Below are 18762 nucleotides of genomic sequence, written 5' to 3'. Positions count from 1 at the left end.
AAGCAAGAAGCTGGTCTTAAATCTGTTTGTAGGTGTTCTTAAACTTTTATATCGCCTGCCTGGCGGAAGAGGGTAGAAGAGTACAACCAGTGTGGGAGGAGTCTTTGATTATGCTTTGCCCAGGCACCAGGAAGTGTAGATGGAGTCAATGAATGGAAAGCTGGCTTGTGTGATGGATTGGACTGCGTTCATGACTCTGTAGTTTCTTGCAGTCTTGGGAAGAGCAGTTGCTATATCACACTGTGATGCATCCAAATAGGATGCTTTCTATGGTAAATCTGTAAAAAAATTGAGTGCGCTTGTGGATGTTACAATGATGTGGAATAGTCCAGTACAGCTTCATTGGGGTGGGGATGGGGGGTATTTCGTCTCTCAAAGTTGATTGAGCTTTTTGACGAAGTAACGAATCTGTTTGACAGTAAAGAAATGTATGCTCTCTGCATGGATGTTACTAAAGCTTTTGACAAGATCCCTCATGACAAATTAAGCATAGGATCCATGGTAAGTTGACAAAATTGGGTTCGTCATAGGAAGCATAAAGTTTTCCTGACTGAAGGTCTGTGACCAGTGAATAGTCACTGAGTCTTTTTCTCAGGGTAGAAATGTCAAATACTAGGGGTCCGCAAGGATCAGTGCTGGGACCTCTGTTCATAATATATATATATTTATTTATTAACTTAGATGAAAATGTAGGTAGTCTGATTCATAAATATGCAAATGACATGCACTGATGGTGCTGTGGATAGTGAGGAAGGTTATCAAAGGATACAGCAAGATATAGTTGAGTTGGAAAGTTGGATAAAGAAATGTCAAATGAAGTTTAATCTGGATAAGTGTGGGGTGATGCATTTTGGGAGGTTCAATGCAAGAGAAAAGTATACAGTATTGTGAAGTTGGGTACAACATTTGTGGATTGGAAGACTGAACTTAAAGTTAGAATTTAAAGTTTGTAAAATGACGGGGGGGGGTGGCAAGAGTGCAAGAGTCCGTGGTCCCTTTAAAACATGATTTTTTTTCCTGTACTTAGCGATTTGCAATTGAGCATCTGTGGGCAGCAGCTTGCCAGTTGCAGGTGCTCAGATTGAAACATTTGTATCAAAAGGCTATACTGTTAGTAGGCAAAGCAATATTTTTACCGAGACAACAGATCTTTAAATTTCGCCAATTAATTTAAACCAGGCACTTGGAGACTAAGGAGCAATTAAATTTAAATCTGATAGTTTTGACAACCTAGAACCAATCTGATTATAAAGAAATTAATAGGTCATCAAGGGTATAAAAAAGGGCATTTGAAAATCAGGGAGAGCAAACTGCTTTCTAAAGAGATTAGCTCTTTCAGTTCTCCAACTATCATCTGACTAGAGGTACAGCAGCACTCTTAGCTAATGTTCCTGACACCAGAATTTGACAGAGAGTTGGATCCCTGATGCAGGAATTCGAAGGAGGCAGCATTCCTGAAAGAAGATCAACAGAGAAGACACAGAAAGATCTGGAAGACACAACCTAGCTATAGCTTTGACAGACAAAACTCTACTGTTTTGTTACATAAGTGGGACTTGTATTTATTAGAACAGCATACCACTAGAATTTTGTTTTATTTGGCAATAGCTAACAGCTAGAGAGGAATTGTTCATTTTGTTAGCGGTTCTGTTAATTTATTCACTGTTGGGAGTTTGATAAATAAATTGTTACATGTTGATTTATAGAGTGTGTCAAAGTCTTTCATTTCATTTAACCACTCCTTTGTAACAGATTGGGGGAGTGAGAGGTATACCACTTGTCATACTTCTTTCAACAGATAATGACTTAAAGTAAGCCTCTAGATATTTCAGATTTTGTTATGGGGAGGGGGGTGTCAACCTCTGCTTCAGAACAACAGTTGGCTGTACTCTTAGGAACACAGGTATACAGAGGACTCTTGGGGTCCAAGTCCATAGCTCCCTGGAAATGACAACACAATTGAATAAGGTGGCAAACAATGCGTAAAACATGCTTGCATTCATCAGTCAGGGCACAGAGTATACAAGTTGGCAAGTCATGTTGCAGCTGCATAAGACTTCAGTTAGGCCACATTTACAGTGTTGTGTGCAGTTATGGTTTCCACACTCGAGGAAGGAAAGGTAAGAGAGGTAGACAGTTAGTGCATGAGTCTTCTGTGGCTATCTCCATTTCAAACAACTATAATGTTTTGGAAAATGTAGGGAGTGATGGATTCTCAGGGAAAAATAGCACGAATAGCCAAGTTTCTGGAATTGAGACTGGCTCTAATGCAATGAGAGGTACAAGAGTTCCAAGAGATCGATTGTGTTAAGGGACTCTCTAGTCCGAGGTACAGACAGACGTTTCTGTGGCCAGCAGCCAAAAGCAGAATGGTGTGTTGCTTCCCTGGTGCCAAGATCAACGATGTCTCAGAGGGTGCAGAATGTTCTCAAGGGGGAGAGGGGCCAGCAAGAGGTCATTGTACACATTGGAACCAACGACATAGGAAGGGAAAAGGTTGAGATCCTGAAGGGAGATCACAGAAGAGTTAGACAGGAATTTAAAAAGGAGGAAATATATGTCAGGCATAGACAGGATAGATCGAGTGAATCCTTAGAAGAGTATAAAGGCAGTAGGAGTATACTTAAGAGGGAAGTCAGGAGGGCAAAAAAGGGACATGAGAAAGCTTTCGCAAATAGAGTTAAGGAGAATCTAAAGGGTTTTTACAAATACATTAAGGACAAAAGGGTAACTGGGGAGAGAACAGGGCCCCACAAAGATCAGCAAGGCTCCTTTATGTGGAGCCGCAGAAAATGGGAGAGATACTGAGTATTTTGCATCAGTATTTACTGTGGAAAAGGATACGGAAGATATAGAATGTAGGGAAATAGATGGTGTCCATATTACAGAGGAGGAAGTGCTGGATGTCTTGAAACAGTTAAAAGGTAAATAATTCCCCAGGACCTGATTAGGTGTACCTGAGAACTCTGTGGGAAGCTGGAGAAGTGATTGCTGGGCCTCTTGCTGAGATATTTGTACCATCCATCGTCACAGGTGAGGTGCCAGGAGACTGGAGGTTGGCTAATGTGGTGCCACTGTTTAAGACAGGTGGTAAGGACAAGCCAGGGAACTATAGACCAGTGAGCCTGACCTCAGTGGTGGGAAAGTTGTTGGGAGGGAATCCTGAGGGACAGGATGTTCATGTATTTGGAAAGGCAAGGTCTGATTAGGGATACTCAACATGGCTTTGTGCGTGGGTTATCATGTCTCACAAACTTGATTGAGTTTTTTGAAAAGATAACAAAGAGGATTGATTAGGGCAGAGCGGTAGATGTGATCTATATGGACCTCAGTAAGGCCTGCGAAAGATTCCCCATGGGAAACTGGTTAGCAAGGTTAGATCTCAAGGAATACAGGGAGCACTAGCCATTTGAATACAGAATTGGCTCAAAGGTAGAAGACAGACGGCAGTGGTGGAGGGTTATTTTTCAGACTGGAGGCCTGTGACCAGTGGAGTGCCACAAGGATCGGTGCTGGGTCCATTTCTTTTCATTTATATAAATGATTTGGATGTGACCATAAGAGGTATAGTTAATAAGTTTGCAGATGACACCAAAATTGGAGGTGTAGTGGACAGTGAAGAGGGTTACCTCAGATTACAACAGGATCTTGAGCAGATGGGCCAATGGGACGAGAAGTAGCAGATGGAGTTTAATTCAGATAAATGTGAGGTGCTGCATTTTGGGAAAGCAAATCTTAGCAGGACTTATACACTTAATGGTAATATCCTAGGGAGTGTTACTGAACAAAGAGACCCTGGGAGTGAAGGTTCATAGCTCCTTGAAAGTGGAGTCACAGGTAGATAGAATAGTGAAGAAGGCATTTGGTATGCTTTCCTTTATTGGTCAGAGCACTGAGTATAGGAGTTGGGAGGTCATGTTGCCGCTGTACAGGACATTGGTTAGGCCACTGTTGGAATACTGCGTGCAATTCTGGTCTCCTTCCTATCGGAAAGATGTTGTGAAACTTGAAAGGGTTCAGAAAAGATTTACAAGGATGTTGCCAGGGTTGGAGGATTTAAGCAATAGGAAGAAGCTGAACAGGCTGGAGCTGTTTTCCCTGGAGCATTGGAGGATAAGGGATGACTTATAGAAGTTTACAAAATTATGAGGGGCATGGATAGGGTAAATAGGCAAAGTCTTTTCCCTGCGGTGGTGGAATCAAGAACTAGAGGCATAGGTTTAGTGAGAGGGGAAAGATATAAAAGAGACATAAGGGGCAACATTTTCACGCAGTGGGTGGTACGTGAACTACCAGAGGTAGTGCTGGAGGCTAGCACAATTGCAACATTTAAAAGGCATTTGGATGGGTGTACAAATAGGAAGTGTTTGGAGGGATATGGGCTGTGCTGGCAGGTGGGACTAGATTGGTTTGGGAAATCTGGTCGGCATGGACGGGTTGGACCGAAGGGTCCGTTTCTGTGCTGTACATCTCTATGACATGGAGTCTTTGGAGATGGTGCAAAAGAGGTTTACCAGAATGTCTGGATTAGAGTACATTAGCTATAAGAGGAGGTTAGACAAATTTGGATTGTTTTCTCTGAAACATCAGAGGCTGAGGAGTAATCTGATAGAGGTATATACAATTATGAGGGGCAGAGATAGCGTGGACATTTGGAGTCTTTTTCCCAGGGTGTAAATGTCAAATACATTGAGCATAGTTTAAGGTGAGATGGGAAATATTTAAGGGAAATGTGTGGGGCAAAGTTTTCTTTTAAACACAGAGGGTGGTAGGTGTTTGGAACTCTCTGCCGGGGAGGCGGTAGAAGCAGATACATTCAACAAAATTGAAGAGGCATTTAGATAGTCACATGAACAGGCAGCGAATGGAAAGATTTAAGACCATATTCAAGCAGATGGAATTCATCTAGATTGGCATTGTGGGTGACGCAGACATGGTGGGCTATTGGGACCTGTGTATTGTTCTATGTTCTGCAACTAAAGATCTGACTAAAAGAAAGAAACAAAACCTTCAAATGTTTAGAGTCCATTGCAGATCCACGTGTACAAACAGTTTTTACAACGCCCTCAACTGCTAGGGCATTGGTAGTTGTGGAAAGTGAAAGGTATATGAAATTAGACAAGGTAGATCCTGAGAATATTTTCCCCCTTGTAAATGTATCTCAGAACAGAGGGCATAGGTTTAAGGTGAGGAGAAAGTGATTTAAGAGGATTGGAGGAAACAACACTTTTCAGAGGGTGGTGGAAATGTGGGACACATTGCCTGAGAGGGTGGTAGAGGCAAGTACTTTCACTACATCCAAGAGAGTTGAGCTAAGTGTGGGTATTTAAGAAACTGGTAGAGGAAGGCATTGCTGTGTCTTGTTCCGGCCATTTTTGCAAGCGAGTGCTTTGTGATCGAGATGCTGTTGGTCGGATCTAACAGTGGGCCTAAGTGAACACCAGACTTTGTCGAGGAGGACGAGGAGCAACAAGGTAAGGCCTTTTTTCTCTGTTTAAGTGTGCTAGTTGTTAAAGCGGCAGAGTTGGCAGTCAGTGGAGTGGTATGCTCCTCCTGTCAGATGTGGGTGATCAAGGAGCAATCGAGTGTCTGGCTGCAACTAGTCTCGAACAGCATGGATTAGTTGCAGTGACAGTTGGAAGCACTGAGGAGCATGTAAGAGGCAGAGGGTGTGATAGATAGTAGTTTCAGGGAGGTGGTCACACTGCAGGTACAGTCAGGTAGAGGGGTAACTGCCAGGAGGTAGGCAGGTAAGCAGGAGTTGACCAAATGGCCTGTTTCCTTGCTGCATTACTCTCAATGTCTGGATGGGTATTTAAAATGGCAGGATATAGTAGGCTATGGACTAAGTGCAGATGAATAGGATTAATGTAGTGTGATGTTTGTTAGTTGGCATAGGCATGGTGGGTTGAAGGGCCTGTTTTTATGTTGTATGACTTGATCACTTGGCAATCACTTTGATTTCTGTAACAAAGACTATTTTTACTTACAGTCATAGTGAAGTACAGCATGGAAACAGACCCTTCGGTCCACATTGTCCATGCCGATCAGATATCCTAACCTAATCTAATCCCATTTTCCAGGATTTGACCCATATCTCTCTAAACCCTTCCTATTCATATACCCATCCAGATGCCTTTTAAATGTAGTACCAGTCTCCACCACTTCCTCTGCCAGTTCATTCCATACATGCACCACATTTTACATGAAAAAGTTGTCCCTTAGGTCCCTTTTAAATCTTTCCCATCTCACCCTAAACCTATTCCTTCTAGTTCTGGACTCCCTCACCTCAGGGAAAAGATTTTGCCTGTTTACCCTATCCATGTCCCTCATGATTTTATAAACCTTTATAAGGTCACCCCTCAGCCTCCAACGCTCCAGGGAAAACAGCCCCAGCCTATTCAGTCTCTCCCTATAGCTCACATTGCACTGCTGCACTTAGTTTCTAAATAACAATAAAACTCCCATTCTATAAAAATAATTACAGTCATTTGTAAACAACACAGTAGGAACAACTCAATCTCTGGTTAAAAATGAAATTTATGTTACATTTAGAAGCACTGGTATGAGTAGTAGGGAATTTCTTTATTTCCTGAAAAGCCAATACTTTATTTAGAAGTGAATTATTATTATTAGATCTTAGAACTAGGGGGCATAGTTTGACAATTATGGCCAGACCGTTCAGGAGATATATTAGGAAACACTTCTATGCACAAAGGATAGAAGATGTTTGGAACTTTCTCTCAGAAATGACAAGGGATGCTAGATTAGTTGTTAATTTTAAATCGGAGATGGATACTTTTTGGTTAAGCAAAGGTTTTAAGAGATATGGGCGAAAGGCAGGTTTTTGTAGTCAGCCATCTCACTGAATGGTGGAACAGGCTCAAGGGGCCTGTTCCTATGTTCCTAGCTTCATTCAGGAATGCAAGGGTAGGCAGTGATGTGTTGGGAATGCCTCAGGAATAGTAAAGCAGAAATCCAGGACAATGTTCTGGGGACATGGATTCCAACACCACTACAGCACGATGGTAAAATTGAAACTCAATAAAAATCTGAAATAAAAACAGCCTCTGTGTAATCACTGTCAATTGTTATTAAAAAAACCTCTCTCGTTCACTTTCTATCCTTTTGGGATAGAAATCTGTCATCCTTACTTGATGGTTAAGTGCACAACAATATGAGTTATTCTTAACTGCCCTCTGGGCAATAATGCTAGCCTAGTAAGCAATGCACACATCTTATGCACAGATAAAAGAAATGCAAAATAAACACTTAAAGCCTGTTGTTTCACACAACAGTACAACTTTGGATATATCCTGCTAAAAATAATTTGTATTAGCATTAATAGAACGTGGAATTCAGCTTTAAGATCATTTTTCAAGCATATTTCATCATATCACTACCCAAATAAACATACATTACAGAAGAAAATGAGAACACCAAAGTCCCATTGTATAATTTGTAACCAAGGATGTAGGAAGCAGTGAAAACATTTATTGCAAAAGAAAGCTACCTTGATGACTATACTATAGTGGAAAGAATGAGTTAAAAATTTGTTAAGAACAACGAAATACATCACACTGTCAGCCACAAATTATATATAAGACTTTGGTCTTTAGAATCAATTTCTTCAATTTTAATTAGGGATAATTAAAATTATCAAAGAAATTTTTAAGCTATAATTCTTGGAAGTCTAAATCTATCAATCTATTATTTTATAGCATGCACCAGTTCACAAAATAAAGTAACAATGTTGAATGGAAAATCTTGGATTGTTACATCAGACCAAAATTGTTGTTTAAAATGGAAATGCGACATATGCAAATTCACAATGAATACAGTTAACTTACGAATCAGAAACTACCATATTATACAGTTCTCCAAGACATTTCATACAATCAAAATTCTCATGAACAAAATTATAAATCAAAAGAAATTAACTATGAACGAAAATGGCAACATAGCTTATAGAAAATGACACTTCATTTCTGCAATCTTATTTTCTGTCAGTCATGAAGCCATACCTAGTTTTGCACCTTTCTTAAGCAGCATTATCACCACTGAAGTGTTGCAACATCCAATTGCTCTGTCTAATGGACGCATTCCACTGTGGTCAACATGCTCAATCATTGCACCTCTTTCCACCAGATACTGAACCTGAACAGTAAATATAAAACTTACTAAATAAGTTTATTTTAATTGACGAAATAAGATTTCCTCACCATTTTGACATTTTCCAGGATCATTGTTTTAAAACAAACTGTCTGAAACAATTCAAATATTCAATCTTTACTCTTTTAGATCTGAATGATCAGTTTCTATGTGGAACTAATATTCAAGTATATGTCGTTCCCAAAATACATTTTAATATAATTTATCTATTCTTTATATTAGCATTTTTATATTCTCTCAAGTAATGAATGCAAATAATAATGGATCAGTCTCATTTTACTTGAAATATTCCTCCTTCGAAAAATCACTGAGCATATTTTCCTTTCCCTCCTCTCCTGAAGACTTCTTGCTGGGGTTTTACAAGAACTTACGAGAGGTTGGCTGTGGATACTTTGCACAAGCTTTATTCATGTGTGAGCCTTGGCATATTATTCGTCCACCACCCAAATGTATTTATATAGCTTCCGTATTATAAATAATAAAGAGTTGAGATAGATAACAATCCAGATGCTAAACAATGGAGGAAAGGGAGCAATTTTAATTTGTTCTTTAATTGGATGTGAGCATCACTGGTAAATCTAAATTCATCTCAAATTGTCCTTGAAACCTGGATTCTTAATTGCTGCAGTCATCTGAATTAGGTAAACCTGCAGTGTCGTTAGGAAGGGAATTTCCAGATTCTGATACAATGAATCAACAGTAATGAGTTTCCGACTCAAGTTGGTATGACTTCGAAGTAAACTTGCAGATGGCGGTTCACAAGCATTTGCTACCCTTATCCTAGGTGGCAGAGGTCACAGGTTTAGAAGGTGCTGTCCAAGGAGCCTTTGAGCCATCTTGCACATGGTACATGCAACTGCCACTATGTATCAGAGGTTTAAGGTGTGAATGCTTAATAGGGTGGAGAATGGAGTGTCAATCAAGCTGCGATGTCCTGGATTATTTTGAGCTTTGAATGTTGCTTGAACTAATCGAGGCAACTACGCAGAATTACAGTATTTTCCTGACATGTGCCTTGTCAATGCTGGCGCTCAGTAGCAACCTATTGCACAGGTTCCAGCCTCTAACATGCTCTCGCTGTCACAGCATTGATATCTCATTAGGTTTCTGATCAATGGTAACTCCCAGGACACTGAGTGGATATTCAACAATGGCAGTACCATTTAAAGTGAAGACAAGATTACTAGATTCTCTTATTGTTCATAGCAATTATATGGAACCTGTCATAGGAATGTTACTTGCCATTTATCAGCCCTAGACTGAATATTGCCCAGGTCTTGTTACATGTGGATATGGATTGCTTCAGTATTTGAGGAATCACAAATAGCATTGATCACTGTGCTACCATCTGTAAGCATTCCCAATTCTTATCTCATGATGGAGTGAAGCCATTGATGAAATAGCTGAAGATGATTAGGATTGGGAAACTAAGTTAAGGAACATCTGCTGAGATATCCTGGAGCTGAGATGATTAGCCTTTAACAAACAATCATTTTTCTTTGAATCCAGCCAGTGGAGCGTTTTCCTCCAGATTCCCATGGACTTCAATTTTGCTAGGGACCCTTTATATTGCACCTTAGTCAAATGCTGCCATGATGTCAATGAAAGTCATTTTCATTCAGCCTCTTGAATTCAGCTCTTTTGTCCACGCTTGAAATAAGGCTGCAACAAAGAGCAGTGTAGTCTTATCCAACCAAACCAAGCATCAGTGAGATCATGTTGCATGTATTTCTTGATTAAGCTTTCCACAACACCTTTCCATCCTCTGCTGATGCTCAAGATTAGAATGATGGTACAGCAACTGGCAAGATTGGATGTGTTTTAGTTTTGGGGGCCAAGATGTACATGTTAATTTCCCACACTGTCAGGTTGATATCAATTTTGTAGCTGTAATGGATAGCTTAGGTAGTGGTATGCTTAGCTCTGGAGTGCAAGCTTTCAGTACGACTGCCTGGATGTTGTCAGGGTCCACAGCTTATACTACATCTTGTATCTAGCTCTTTCTTTATTTCATGTGGGATTATTAGTATTGGCAAGTAATTGAAAGTTTGGTCAAAATTGATGAGATTGAGAAGAAGCTTTTTAAAAAGGAGGAAAAAGAGGTGAAGTGATTTAGAGACATACAGACTATACTCTCTCTAGTAATGGTATATTTGGAAGGTTTTTCAATAATGTTTGGGTGAAGGGCTTGTTTGGAAGCACAAAAATCTTTACATAGCAAGACAAAGCATTCTGGCAAAGATACAAAGTTATTTCACTCAGGCATTATTGTTTAATCAAATCCTTTCCTACTCATTGCTCATACGGCTGTATTGGTAGCTGCAGACACAAGTTACTTGCCAGCAATCAAGAAGGGAAACTGCAAGTCATTTTCTATCCCCTTCATATTAAGGGTCAGCATATGACAGATGTTAAATTCAAGTCAGGGATCCAATATGGAATCTTTATGGCTCAACTGAACCTCTCAAGAGATGTGTCCATTACACTTGAGAGTTGGAAACAAAGTTGGAAACCTTTTCTAGTTACAGATAAAATATAGTTTCTTAGTTCAAAAGACACTTCTGATTGGTAAGCATGTTTATCCATTGAAATGTATCAGTGGAAAAAAGTCCCAGATTCAACTTTGAATATGGAAACTACAGTTCATCTCACTTTCCTAAGTTAGTGAGAAAATCAAAGTTGGAATCTATTCTTGATAATGATGTAGTCACCTAATTTAAATTCTCACTTGTATAACAACATTTATCAATGTTTAGTTATCAAACTCATCACATCAATGTGTACGTCTGTATTACACAAAGTTTGAAAATACTTACAATATCAGAATCTCCATAAAACGCTGCAAGATCCAAGGGCGTGCGACCATTCTTATCTGTGTGGTCAATTGCTGCACCCTTCTCCACCAAAGTCTGGACCACAAGTTTTTGACCCTTCAAGCAAGACCAGCTCAAAGGAGTTAATCCTTCCTTATCTACTGAAGATATGGAAGCACCTAAAGATCAAAGTCAAATACTGAATATTGAAACTTACTGAGAAAATATCAGTGAACAACTCAATAAAGACAGACAGTAGTTTACCTTTCGAAAGTAGAAATTCAACAGTGTTCACATGTCCTTCACAAGAAGCCACCATAAGTGGTGTACGTCCCTGCTTATCTGTTGCATTCACATCAGCACCATGCTGAATCAAGAGGTCAGCAATCTAAATGTTCACAAAACAAAAGAATTAATATCGCACTGTACTGGTAGGAACTACAGTTCTCAGTGCTTCAACAACACAGATTTAAATGGGTAATCATTTAAATCGGTCAAATGCTCATCATTTCCTATTACTGCCAATTCCAGAGTTTAGTGCCTCGGAAATTTCAGCCAAAAACAGCTATTTCATTGAATACTTTACATTCTACTTTGTATACATAATCAGCACTATGTGTGGCGAGATTATAGCTTACAAATTCGGGTGAAAATTATATTCCAATCAACAAAGTATACGGCATTTTGTGAAAGTCCAAAGTTGATTAAGTTTTATTATTCAATTTTCTAACTGCATCAGGAAATATTCTTAAAAACTAAAGGTCACTGCATACTTGTTGAAAAGGAAAAGATGGATCTCAATTTGTCTTATACATCAAAATTTTAGCATTAATTATTTCAGTGATTTCAACTATTTCAGCTGCTTCTGCCAAATAAGTGATACACGCACAGGTGGATAAATACGCCAATGTTTTACGAAAGAATTGCAGTGGCACAAACATTCTATTTTATAAGAGACAGAGACTTCATCAGTTATTCTTATTTCTACTAATACTAAAATAAAAATGAATCTTAAACAAAAAATGATCTTGTCAACCATGAAAAGGTCATTGCAAAAAATGATTTACGCTACCTGCCAATGACCTTGTCTTGATGCACAAAATATTGGAGAAATTCCTCTTCGATTGCAATGAGACACCACAGCCTCTTGTTGCAAAAGCAGTGCACATACTTCCAGTTTACCCCTGCCTGCTGCTGCTGAGAGAGCTAAGAAAGGAAAACAATGTGGAATGCACAAATCACAGATGAAGACAGTTCCATTTATTCTGCTTGCACTGGCTCTTTGAAAGCAATCTCAATATAGACATAATCCTTTTTTACCCACGCAGCCTTGCAATTTTTGATTTTGTAATGTGTATCCAATTCCCTTTTGAAAGTGATTATTGAATCAGCTTCTGTTTCTATTATACATTCCAGTTCATTAATTTGCTGACATCTCCCCGCTCCCCAAGCTGTTCTTTGCCAATTTCCGAAAACTGTGACCTATGGATGTCAGAAATCCAGAAAATGGCGAAGTGGTTTAAAAATCTCAGGTTTCTCTCAACAATTTTTAAACATTATCATGTATTCCCAACTTAATTACTTGCTATACATGAACCTTTCGTAATTCATGTATCAGGGCACCCAGATCCTTCAACATCTCTGCACTCTGAAATGTCTCACTATATGCTTTTTCCTCTTCCTGGCAAATGGACAATTTCACGTGTTGCCTTATTTACCAAATCTTTATCTTCTCCCTTAATCCATTTCACAGACAGAGTTGAGCCAGCGCAGACTCAAGGCACTCAGACTCAAGGAAGGCCAGCAGGGACTCCCTGCTTTAGAAAGTCTGCAATGCTAATCTTTTAACTTTATTTTCTTCATTGGTGCCAGAAATGTCAACTTTGTATACATTTTGCTGTACTCACATCTCCCTGTACATGTCATAACAAACCTAATTCTAATCTGTCTCTACCAATTTGTAGCCTCCTTAGTTATTCTTCATAATTTATTCTCCTACATTTCTTAATTCCATTAGCAATTGTGACAACTACACCTGTGGTCCATCCATCCATGTAATCTTTATGAACTGTAAAGTGAAACACCAGAATATGATACACCATTTGTTATATTTTGTCAACAAGAAAATGACTCATTTAGACCTAATTTCTGCTTTTTACTTTCCCTCATTTACGTTTTTGTTCACTCCTATCTTCAGTCACTTCATTTCTTTTCCTTTTTGTAGAAATGTAAATGTTTTATCATTCAACTTTAATTTCGTCAACATTCTGATATTTTTCAATCATTGAATATTTAATTACTTCAATTCTTATTCTCTTAAACTTCTTTATATTATGAAAGTGCATTTTAAACAAGAAATGTCATAATTCACACCTAAATTTGATCCTCTGAAATGCATCACCTCGTACTTGTCGGAATTAAACTCCATCTACTATTTCTGTGCCAAGTCACCAATCTATCTACATCCTGTTACATCCTTTCACAATCGGCATTATCAACAACTCCACCAATCTGCGTGTCATCTGCAAACTTACTAATCAGACCACCCACATATTCCTCCAGATCATTTATGCAACAGAAGACCTAACTCTGATCCCTGTAGAACACCTTCTATAACCAAGCCAGTTTTGTACCCATCTAGCCAGCCCATACAGAATTCCACATAATTTTACTTTTTGTACCAAACATGTGGGACTTGATCATATGCCTTACTAAAGTCCATATAAACTACATTCACAGACCTTTCCTCATCAATTACTTTGTCACCTCTTCGAAAAAATCTATCAGGTTGGTGAGACATGACCTTCCCCATACAAAGCAATACTGCCTGTCATTAACTAGTCCATTTTCTTCCAAACGTGCATATATCTTGATGTTCAGTATCTTCTCAGAGAGCTTCTGCACCACAGACATCAGTCTTACCATCCTATAATTTCCTGGATTATCCCTGCTTCCTTTCTTAAACAAGGGAACTTCACTGCATAATCTGCAGTGTTCTGGAACCTCATCCATGGCCAAAGAGGATGCGAAGATATCTGCTAATACCCCAACTATTTCTTCACTTGCCTCTCACAGTAACCTGAGATAGATCCCATCTGGCCCTGGGAACTTGTCTACCTTAATGCAATTAGGATACCCAACACTTCCTTCTTCAAATTATTGACATTCTCTAGCGTTTTCACACACTCATCCCTGACCTCAACATCAGTCATGTCCTTCTTCTTGGTGAATACCAACACAAAGTACTCATCAAGGATCTCTCCCACTTCCTATGCCTCCACGGAACTTCCCTCCTTTCTCCTTGAGTGGGCCTACTCTTTCCCTTGCTACCCTCTTGCATCTAACATATGCATAAAAAGCCTAGAGATTCTTCTTGACCCTGTTTGCTAAAGATATTTAATGGTCCCTTTTAGCCTTCCTAATTTCATGTTTAAGTTCCTTCTAACTTCTCCATTCTCAAGGACTTCATCAGTTTATAGCTGCCTAGTCTTATGGTGTGCTTCATTTTTTCCTTTTGAATAAGCTTACAATTTGCCCTGGGAGAAAGTGAGAACCGCAGATGCTGGAGATTAGTCGAAGAGTGTGGTGCTAGAAAGGCACAGCCGGTCAGGCAGCATCCAAGGAGCAGGATAATTGATGTTTTGAGTATAAGCTCTTCATCAGCAATGAGGGGGTGGCCCAAGAGGGCTGAGATATAAATGAGAGGAGGGTTGGGGCTGGAGGAAAGGTAGCTGAGAATGTGATAGGTCGATGAAGTTGGGGGTGAAGGTGATAGGTCGGAGAGGAGGGTGGAGCAGATACGTGGGAAGGAAGATGGACAGGTAGGACAGGTCAAGAGGGTAGTGCCAAGTTGGAAGGTTAAATCTGGAATAAGATGGTGGGGGGTGGGGGGGAGGGGAAGTAAAGAAACTGGCGAAATCCACATTGATCCCATATGGTTAGAAGGTTCCAAGGCAGAATATGAGGCATTCTTCCTCCAGGTCTCAGGTGGTAGGGGTTTGGCAGTGGAAGCAGCCCAGGACCTGTATGGGGTTGTTTTGTGCATGCCCCGGAGATGTTCTTTGAAGCGTTCCTCAAGTATCCTGTCTCCTCAGTGTACAGGAGACTACATAGGGAGCAACAGATACAGTAGATGTTGTGTGTGGAAGAGCAGGTAAATCTCTGACGGACATGGAAGGCTCATTTGGGTCCTTTGATGGAGTTGAGGGGAGGTGCGTGCGCAGGTTTTGCAATTCCTGTGGAGGAGTGTGGGTTGGTGGGGGGCGTTGACCTAACAAGGGAGTTGCGGAGGGAATCGTCTTTAGGGATGGGAGGGAATAAATATCTTTGGTGGTGGGTTATGTTTGTAGGTGGCAGAAATGGAGGAGGATAATGCAATGTATCTGGAGATTGATGGGTGGAAGGTGAGGACTGGGGGATTCTGTCCTTGTTGTGGTTGAAGGGATGGGGTTCGAGAGCGGAGGTGCAGGAAGTGGATGAGATGCGCTAAAGGGCATCATCAACTACATGGGAGGGAAAATTGCAGTCTTTCGAGGAGGCAGCTATTTGGTATGTTACGTGGTGGAACTGGTCCTCTGGGAGTAGATGCAGCAGAGGCAGAGGAATTGGGAATAAGGGTGGAGGCAGGGTGCGAGGAAAGTCCAGGTAGCTGTGGGAGTCAGTAGGTTTGTAGTTGATGTCCATTTGAGTCGGTCACTGTTAATTGAAATGGAGGGGTCTAGGAAGGGGAGGAAGGTCTCCGGGTTAGTCCAGGTGAACTTAAGGTCGGGATGAATGTTCGTGAAGTTGATGAACTGTTCAACTCCTTGTGGGAACACGAGGTGGCGCTGATACAGTCATCGATATAGCAGAGGAAAAAGGTGTGGAATGGTGCCAGTATGGCTGCAGAGAAGGACTGTTCCATGTATCTGAAGATACAGGCATAGCTGGGGCCCATGTGGGTGCCCATGGCTACCCTTTTGGTCCAGAGGAAGTGAGAGGATTCAAAGGAGAAATTATTGAGGGTGAGGACCAGTTCAGCCAAATGAATGAGTGTCGGTGGAAGGGTACTGATAGGGTCGATGGGACAGGAAGAAACAGAGGGCTTGGAGGTCATCGTCATGGCGGATAGATGTATCTATGGACTGGTGAAGGTGAGACGTTAGGGACCGGGGAAACTAAAGTCATGGAGGAGGTGGAAGGCATGGTTGGTGTCCCAAATGTACGTGTGGACTTCCTGGACCGGGTGGGTAGGATGGTGTCAAGGAATGTAGAGATGAGTTCAATGGGGCAGGAGGAGGCCAAGACGACAGGTCGACCGAGGCAGTCAGGTTTGTAGATTTTGGGTAGGAGGTAGAACCGGGCTGTGCGGGGTTCCTGTACTATGACGTTGAAGGCTGTGGGTGGGAAATCCCAATGAGGTTGTGTATAGTCTAGGTGATGATGGTTTGGTGATGCGAGATAAGATTGTTATCAAGGGGGCAGTAGGAGGAAGTGTCCACGAGTTGGCGCATCTATGGTTCCTGAAGCCTGCCATTCCTATCCTTCAGTTTTTCAGGGACATGCATGTCCTGGCCTTTAATAAACTGGTCTTTAAAAGCCTCCCATATGACAGAAGTAGATTTGCCCTCAAATAACTGCGCCCAATCCACATTCCCCAATTCCTGTCTAATTTGGGCATAATTGGCCCTTGCCTGATTAAGCACCCTCATCTGAGGGCCACTCGTACTTGGTCAATGACTACATGAAATCTTATGGAGTTGTGGTTACTAAGCCCAAAATGCTCTCCGACTGAAACATTGATCACATGTCCTGGCTCATTTCCTCATACCAAGTCCATTGTGGCCTCCTTTCTGATTGGATTGTCAACATACTGTCTCAAAATGCCCTCCAGGACACACCTAACAAATTACTCTGCAGCCCTCACCCCCTCCTCCTTCTCCAACCTCCCTCACTCCCTCCTTCTCCTGGCTATAAGGGAGTCTCAGTCAATAAGAGCAAAGTTGAAATCACCCATCACAACTACTCGGGTTTTGTTACAACTTTCCAGTACCTGACTGCATATCTGCTCCTCTGTCTCCCAGGGGCTATTGGGAGGTATATAGAAAACTCCCAACATTGTCATTTCACCCTTCCTATTCCCGAGCTCCACACAATGCTTCACTGCAAGATCCCTCTGATCTGTCCTCCCTCAACACAGCTGTGATGTGATGTGATCTCTAATCAGCAATTAACATTCTCACCTCACTTCCTTTCTGTCCTTTCTAAAACTGCGATATCCTGGAATGTTAAGCTGTCAGTCCTGCCCCTTCTTTAACCATGTCTCTGTGATGGCTATAATTCATAATTCAAAGCAGGAATCCAAGCTCTTAGTTAATCTATTTTACCTGTTATACTTCTTCCATTGAAGTCAATGCACTCCAGACCTCTAGTTCCTCTGAGTCCTGCAACTTCCCTCAGCCTTCTCTTACTCAAAGCTATTCATATCTCAATCTCACTTTTGTCCCTGTTGTTTCAGTGCCCTCCCATGTGTTACTAGTTTAAATCCTCTCAAAGAACTCTAGTAAACCTCCAATTCAGAATACTGGTGTCCCTCCAGTTCAGGTGAAACCCATCATTCCTGTACAGGTCTCACCTTCCCCAGAAGGCATCCCAATGATCCATATATCTAAAGCCCTCTCTCCTACACCAGCTCTGTAGCCATATATTCAACTGTACTCTCTCAGGTCCTAACCTGTAGCACAGGTAGTAATCCTGAAATTACTACCCTGGTAGTCCTGCTTTTTAGCGCCCTACCTAACTCACTGAATTGTCTTCACAGGACCTCTTCCTTCTTATGTGATGTATTTATGTATGACTTCATAGAATCATAGAACCCCTACAGTGTGGAGATAAGCCATTTGGCCCAACAAGGCCACACTGACCCTCTGAAGAGTAACCCACCCAGACCCATTCCCCTACCTATTACTCTACGTTTCCCCTGACAAATGCACCTAACCTACACATCGCCCTGAACACAGTGAGCAATTTAGCATGGCCAATTCACTAAATCTGCACATCTTTGGATTGTGGTAGGAAACGGAAGCACTTGGAGGAAACCAACGCAGACACTGGAAGAACGTGTAAACTCCACACAGACAGTCGCCCAAGGCTGGAATCGAACCCAGGTCCCTGACGCAGAGGCAGCAGTGCGAACTACTGAGCCCTTGGTAAGGACACAAAACACTGTATATTGATTGGTAGATGTGACAATAATTAATAAGTATAAAGTTAAATTCAAGTACAGTAAATTATCTTCAATATAATGACATAAGTGTTGCATACATTAGTGCTTCGTGATAACTAATAAATCCAATGATTAAGTTAAATTGTAATCATAATGAATAATTTTGATTGTTATCTGATAAAATAATAAGAATATGTATCACAAAATCGTTACAGTGCAGAAAGAGGCACTTCAGCTCACCATGTCTGCAGATGGCAGTCTTTTAGGCTACAAGTCTTTAATTATAACGCAAACAGAAAAACGTGCAAACCTGGGTCAATTACCTGTTTCACCCCAAAGTGTGTCACAACTATTGATGTCTACTCTATGATCATCTTGAAGATCGTGTAGATCCTTCACAATCTATAAGTAGTGTAGATGTTAATAAAGAAAAAAGTGAAAGGATGAGATAATAAAAATTTGATTTTTTTTCTCACAAGCTTTAAGGTTCAGAGAACAGAGTTACAGAGCAGTTTTTACCAAATTATTTACGATATTTTGGGTAGGGAGAATTTGTGAATAAAATTATGAATT

General features: G+C 40.7%; 1 protein-coding gene across 1 annotated transcript in view; it reads right to left on the bottom strand.

Moving 5' to 3' along the window:
• Positions 1 to 18762, bottom strand: part of LOC122551620 (protein TANC1) — a 152378-nt gene that overhangs the window by 23370 nt on the left and 110246 nt on the right. Inside the window, exons 15-19 of the mRNA XM_087988566.1 lie at positions 18513 to 18591; positions 12058 to 12191; positions 11250 to 11373; positions 10989 to 11164; positions 8025 to 8157 (exon numbers count right to left, since the gene is read on the bottom strand). Coding sequence (XP_087844692.1) covers positions 8025 to 8157; positions 10989 to 11164; positions 11250 to 11373; positions 12058 to 12191; positions 18513 to 18591 — 646 coding nt within the window. The remainder of the gene's footprint in view (positions 1 to 8024; positions 8158 to 10988; positions 11165 to 11249; positions 11374 to 12057; positions 12192 to 18512; positions 18592 to 18762) is intronic.

This window comes from Chiloscyllium plagiosum, unplaced genomic scaffold (genome assembly GCF_037043375.1).
Source record: "Chiloscyllium plagiosum isolate Xiang-an unplaced genomic scaffold, Cpla_swu_hap1 HiC_scaffold_7, whole genome shotgun sequence".
NCBI classification, from domain to species: domain Eukaryota; kingdom Metazoa; phylum Chordata; class Chondrichthyes; order Orectolobiformes; family Hemiscylliidae; genus Chiloscyllium; species Chiloscyllium plagiosum.
Note: the sequence above shows the minus strand (reverse complement) of the source record. Positions and strands in the feature narration are given on the sequence as shown.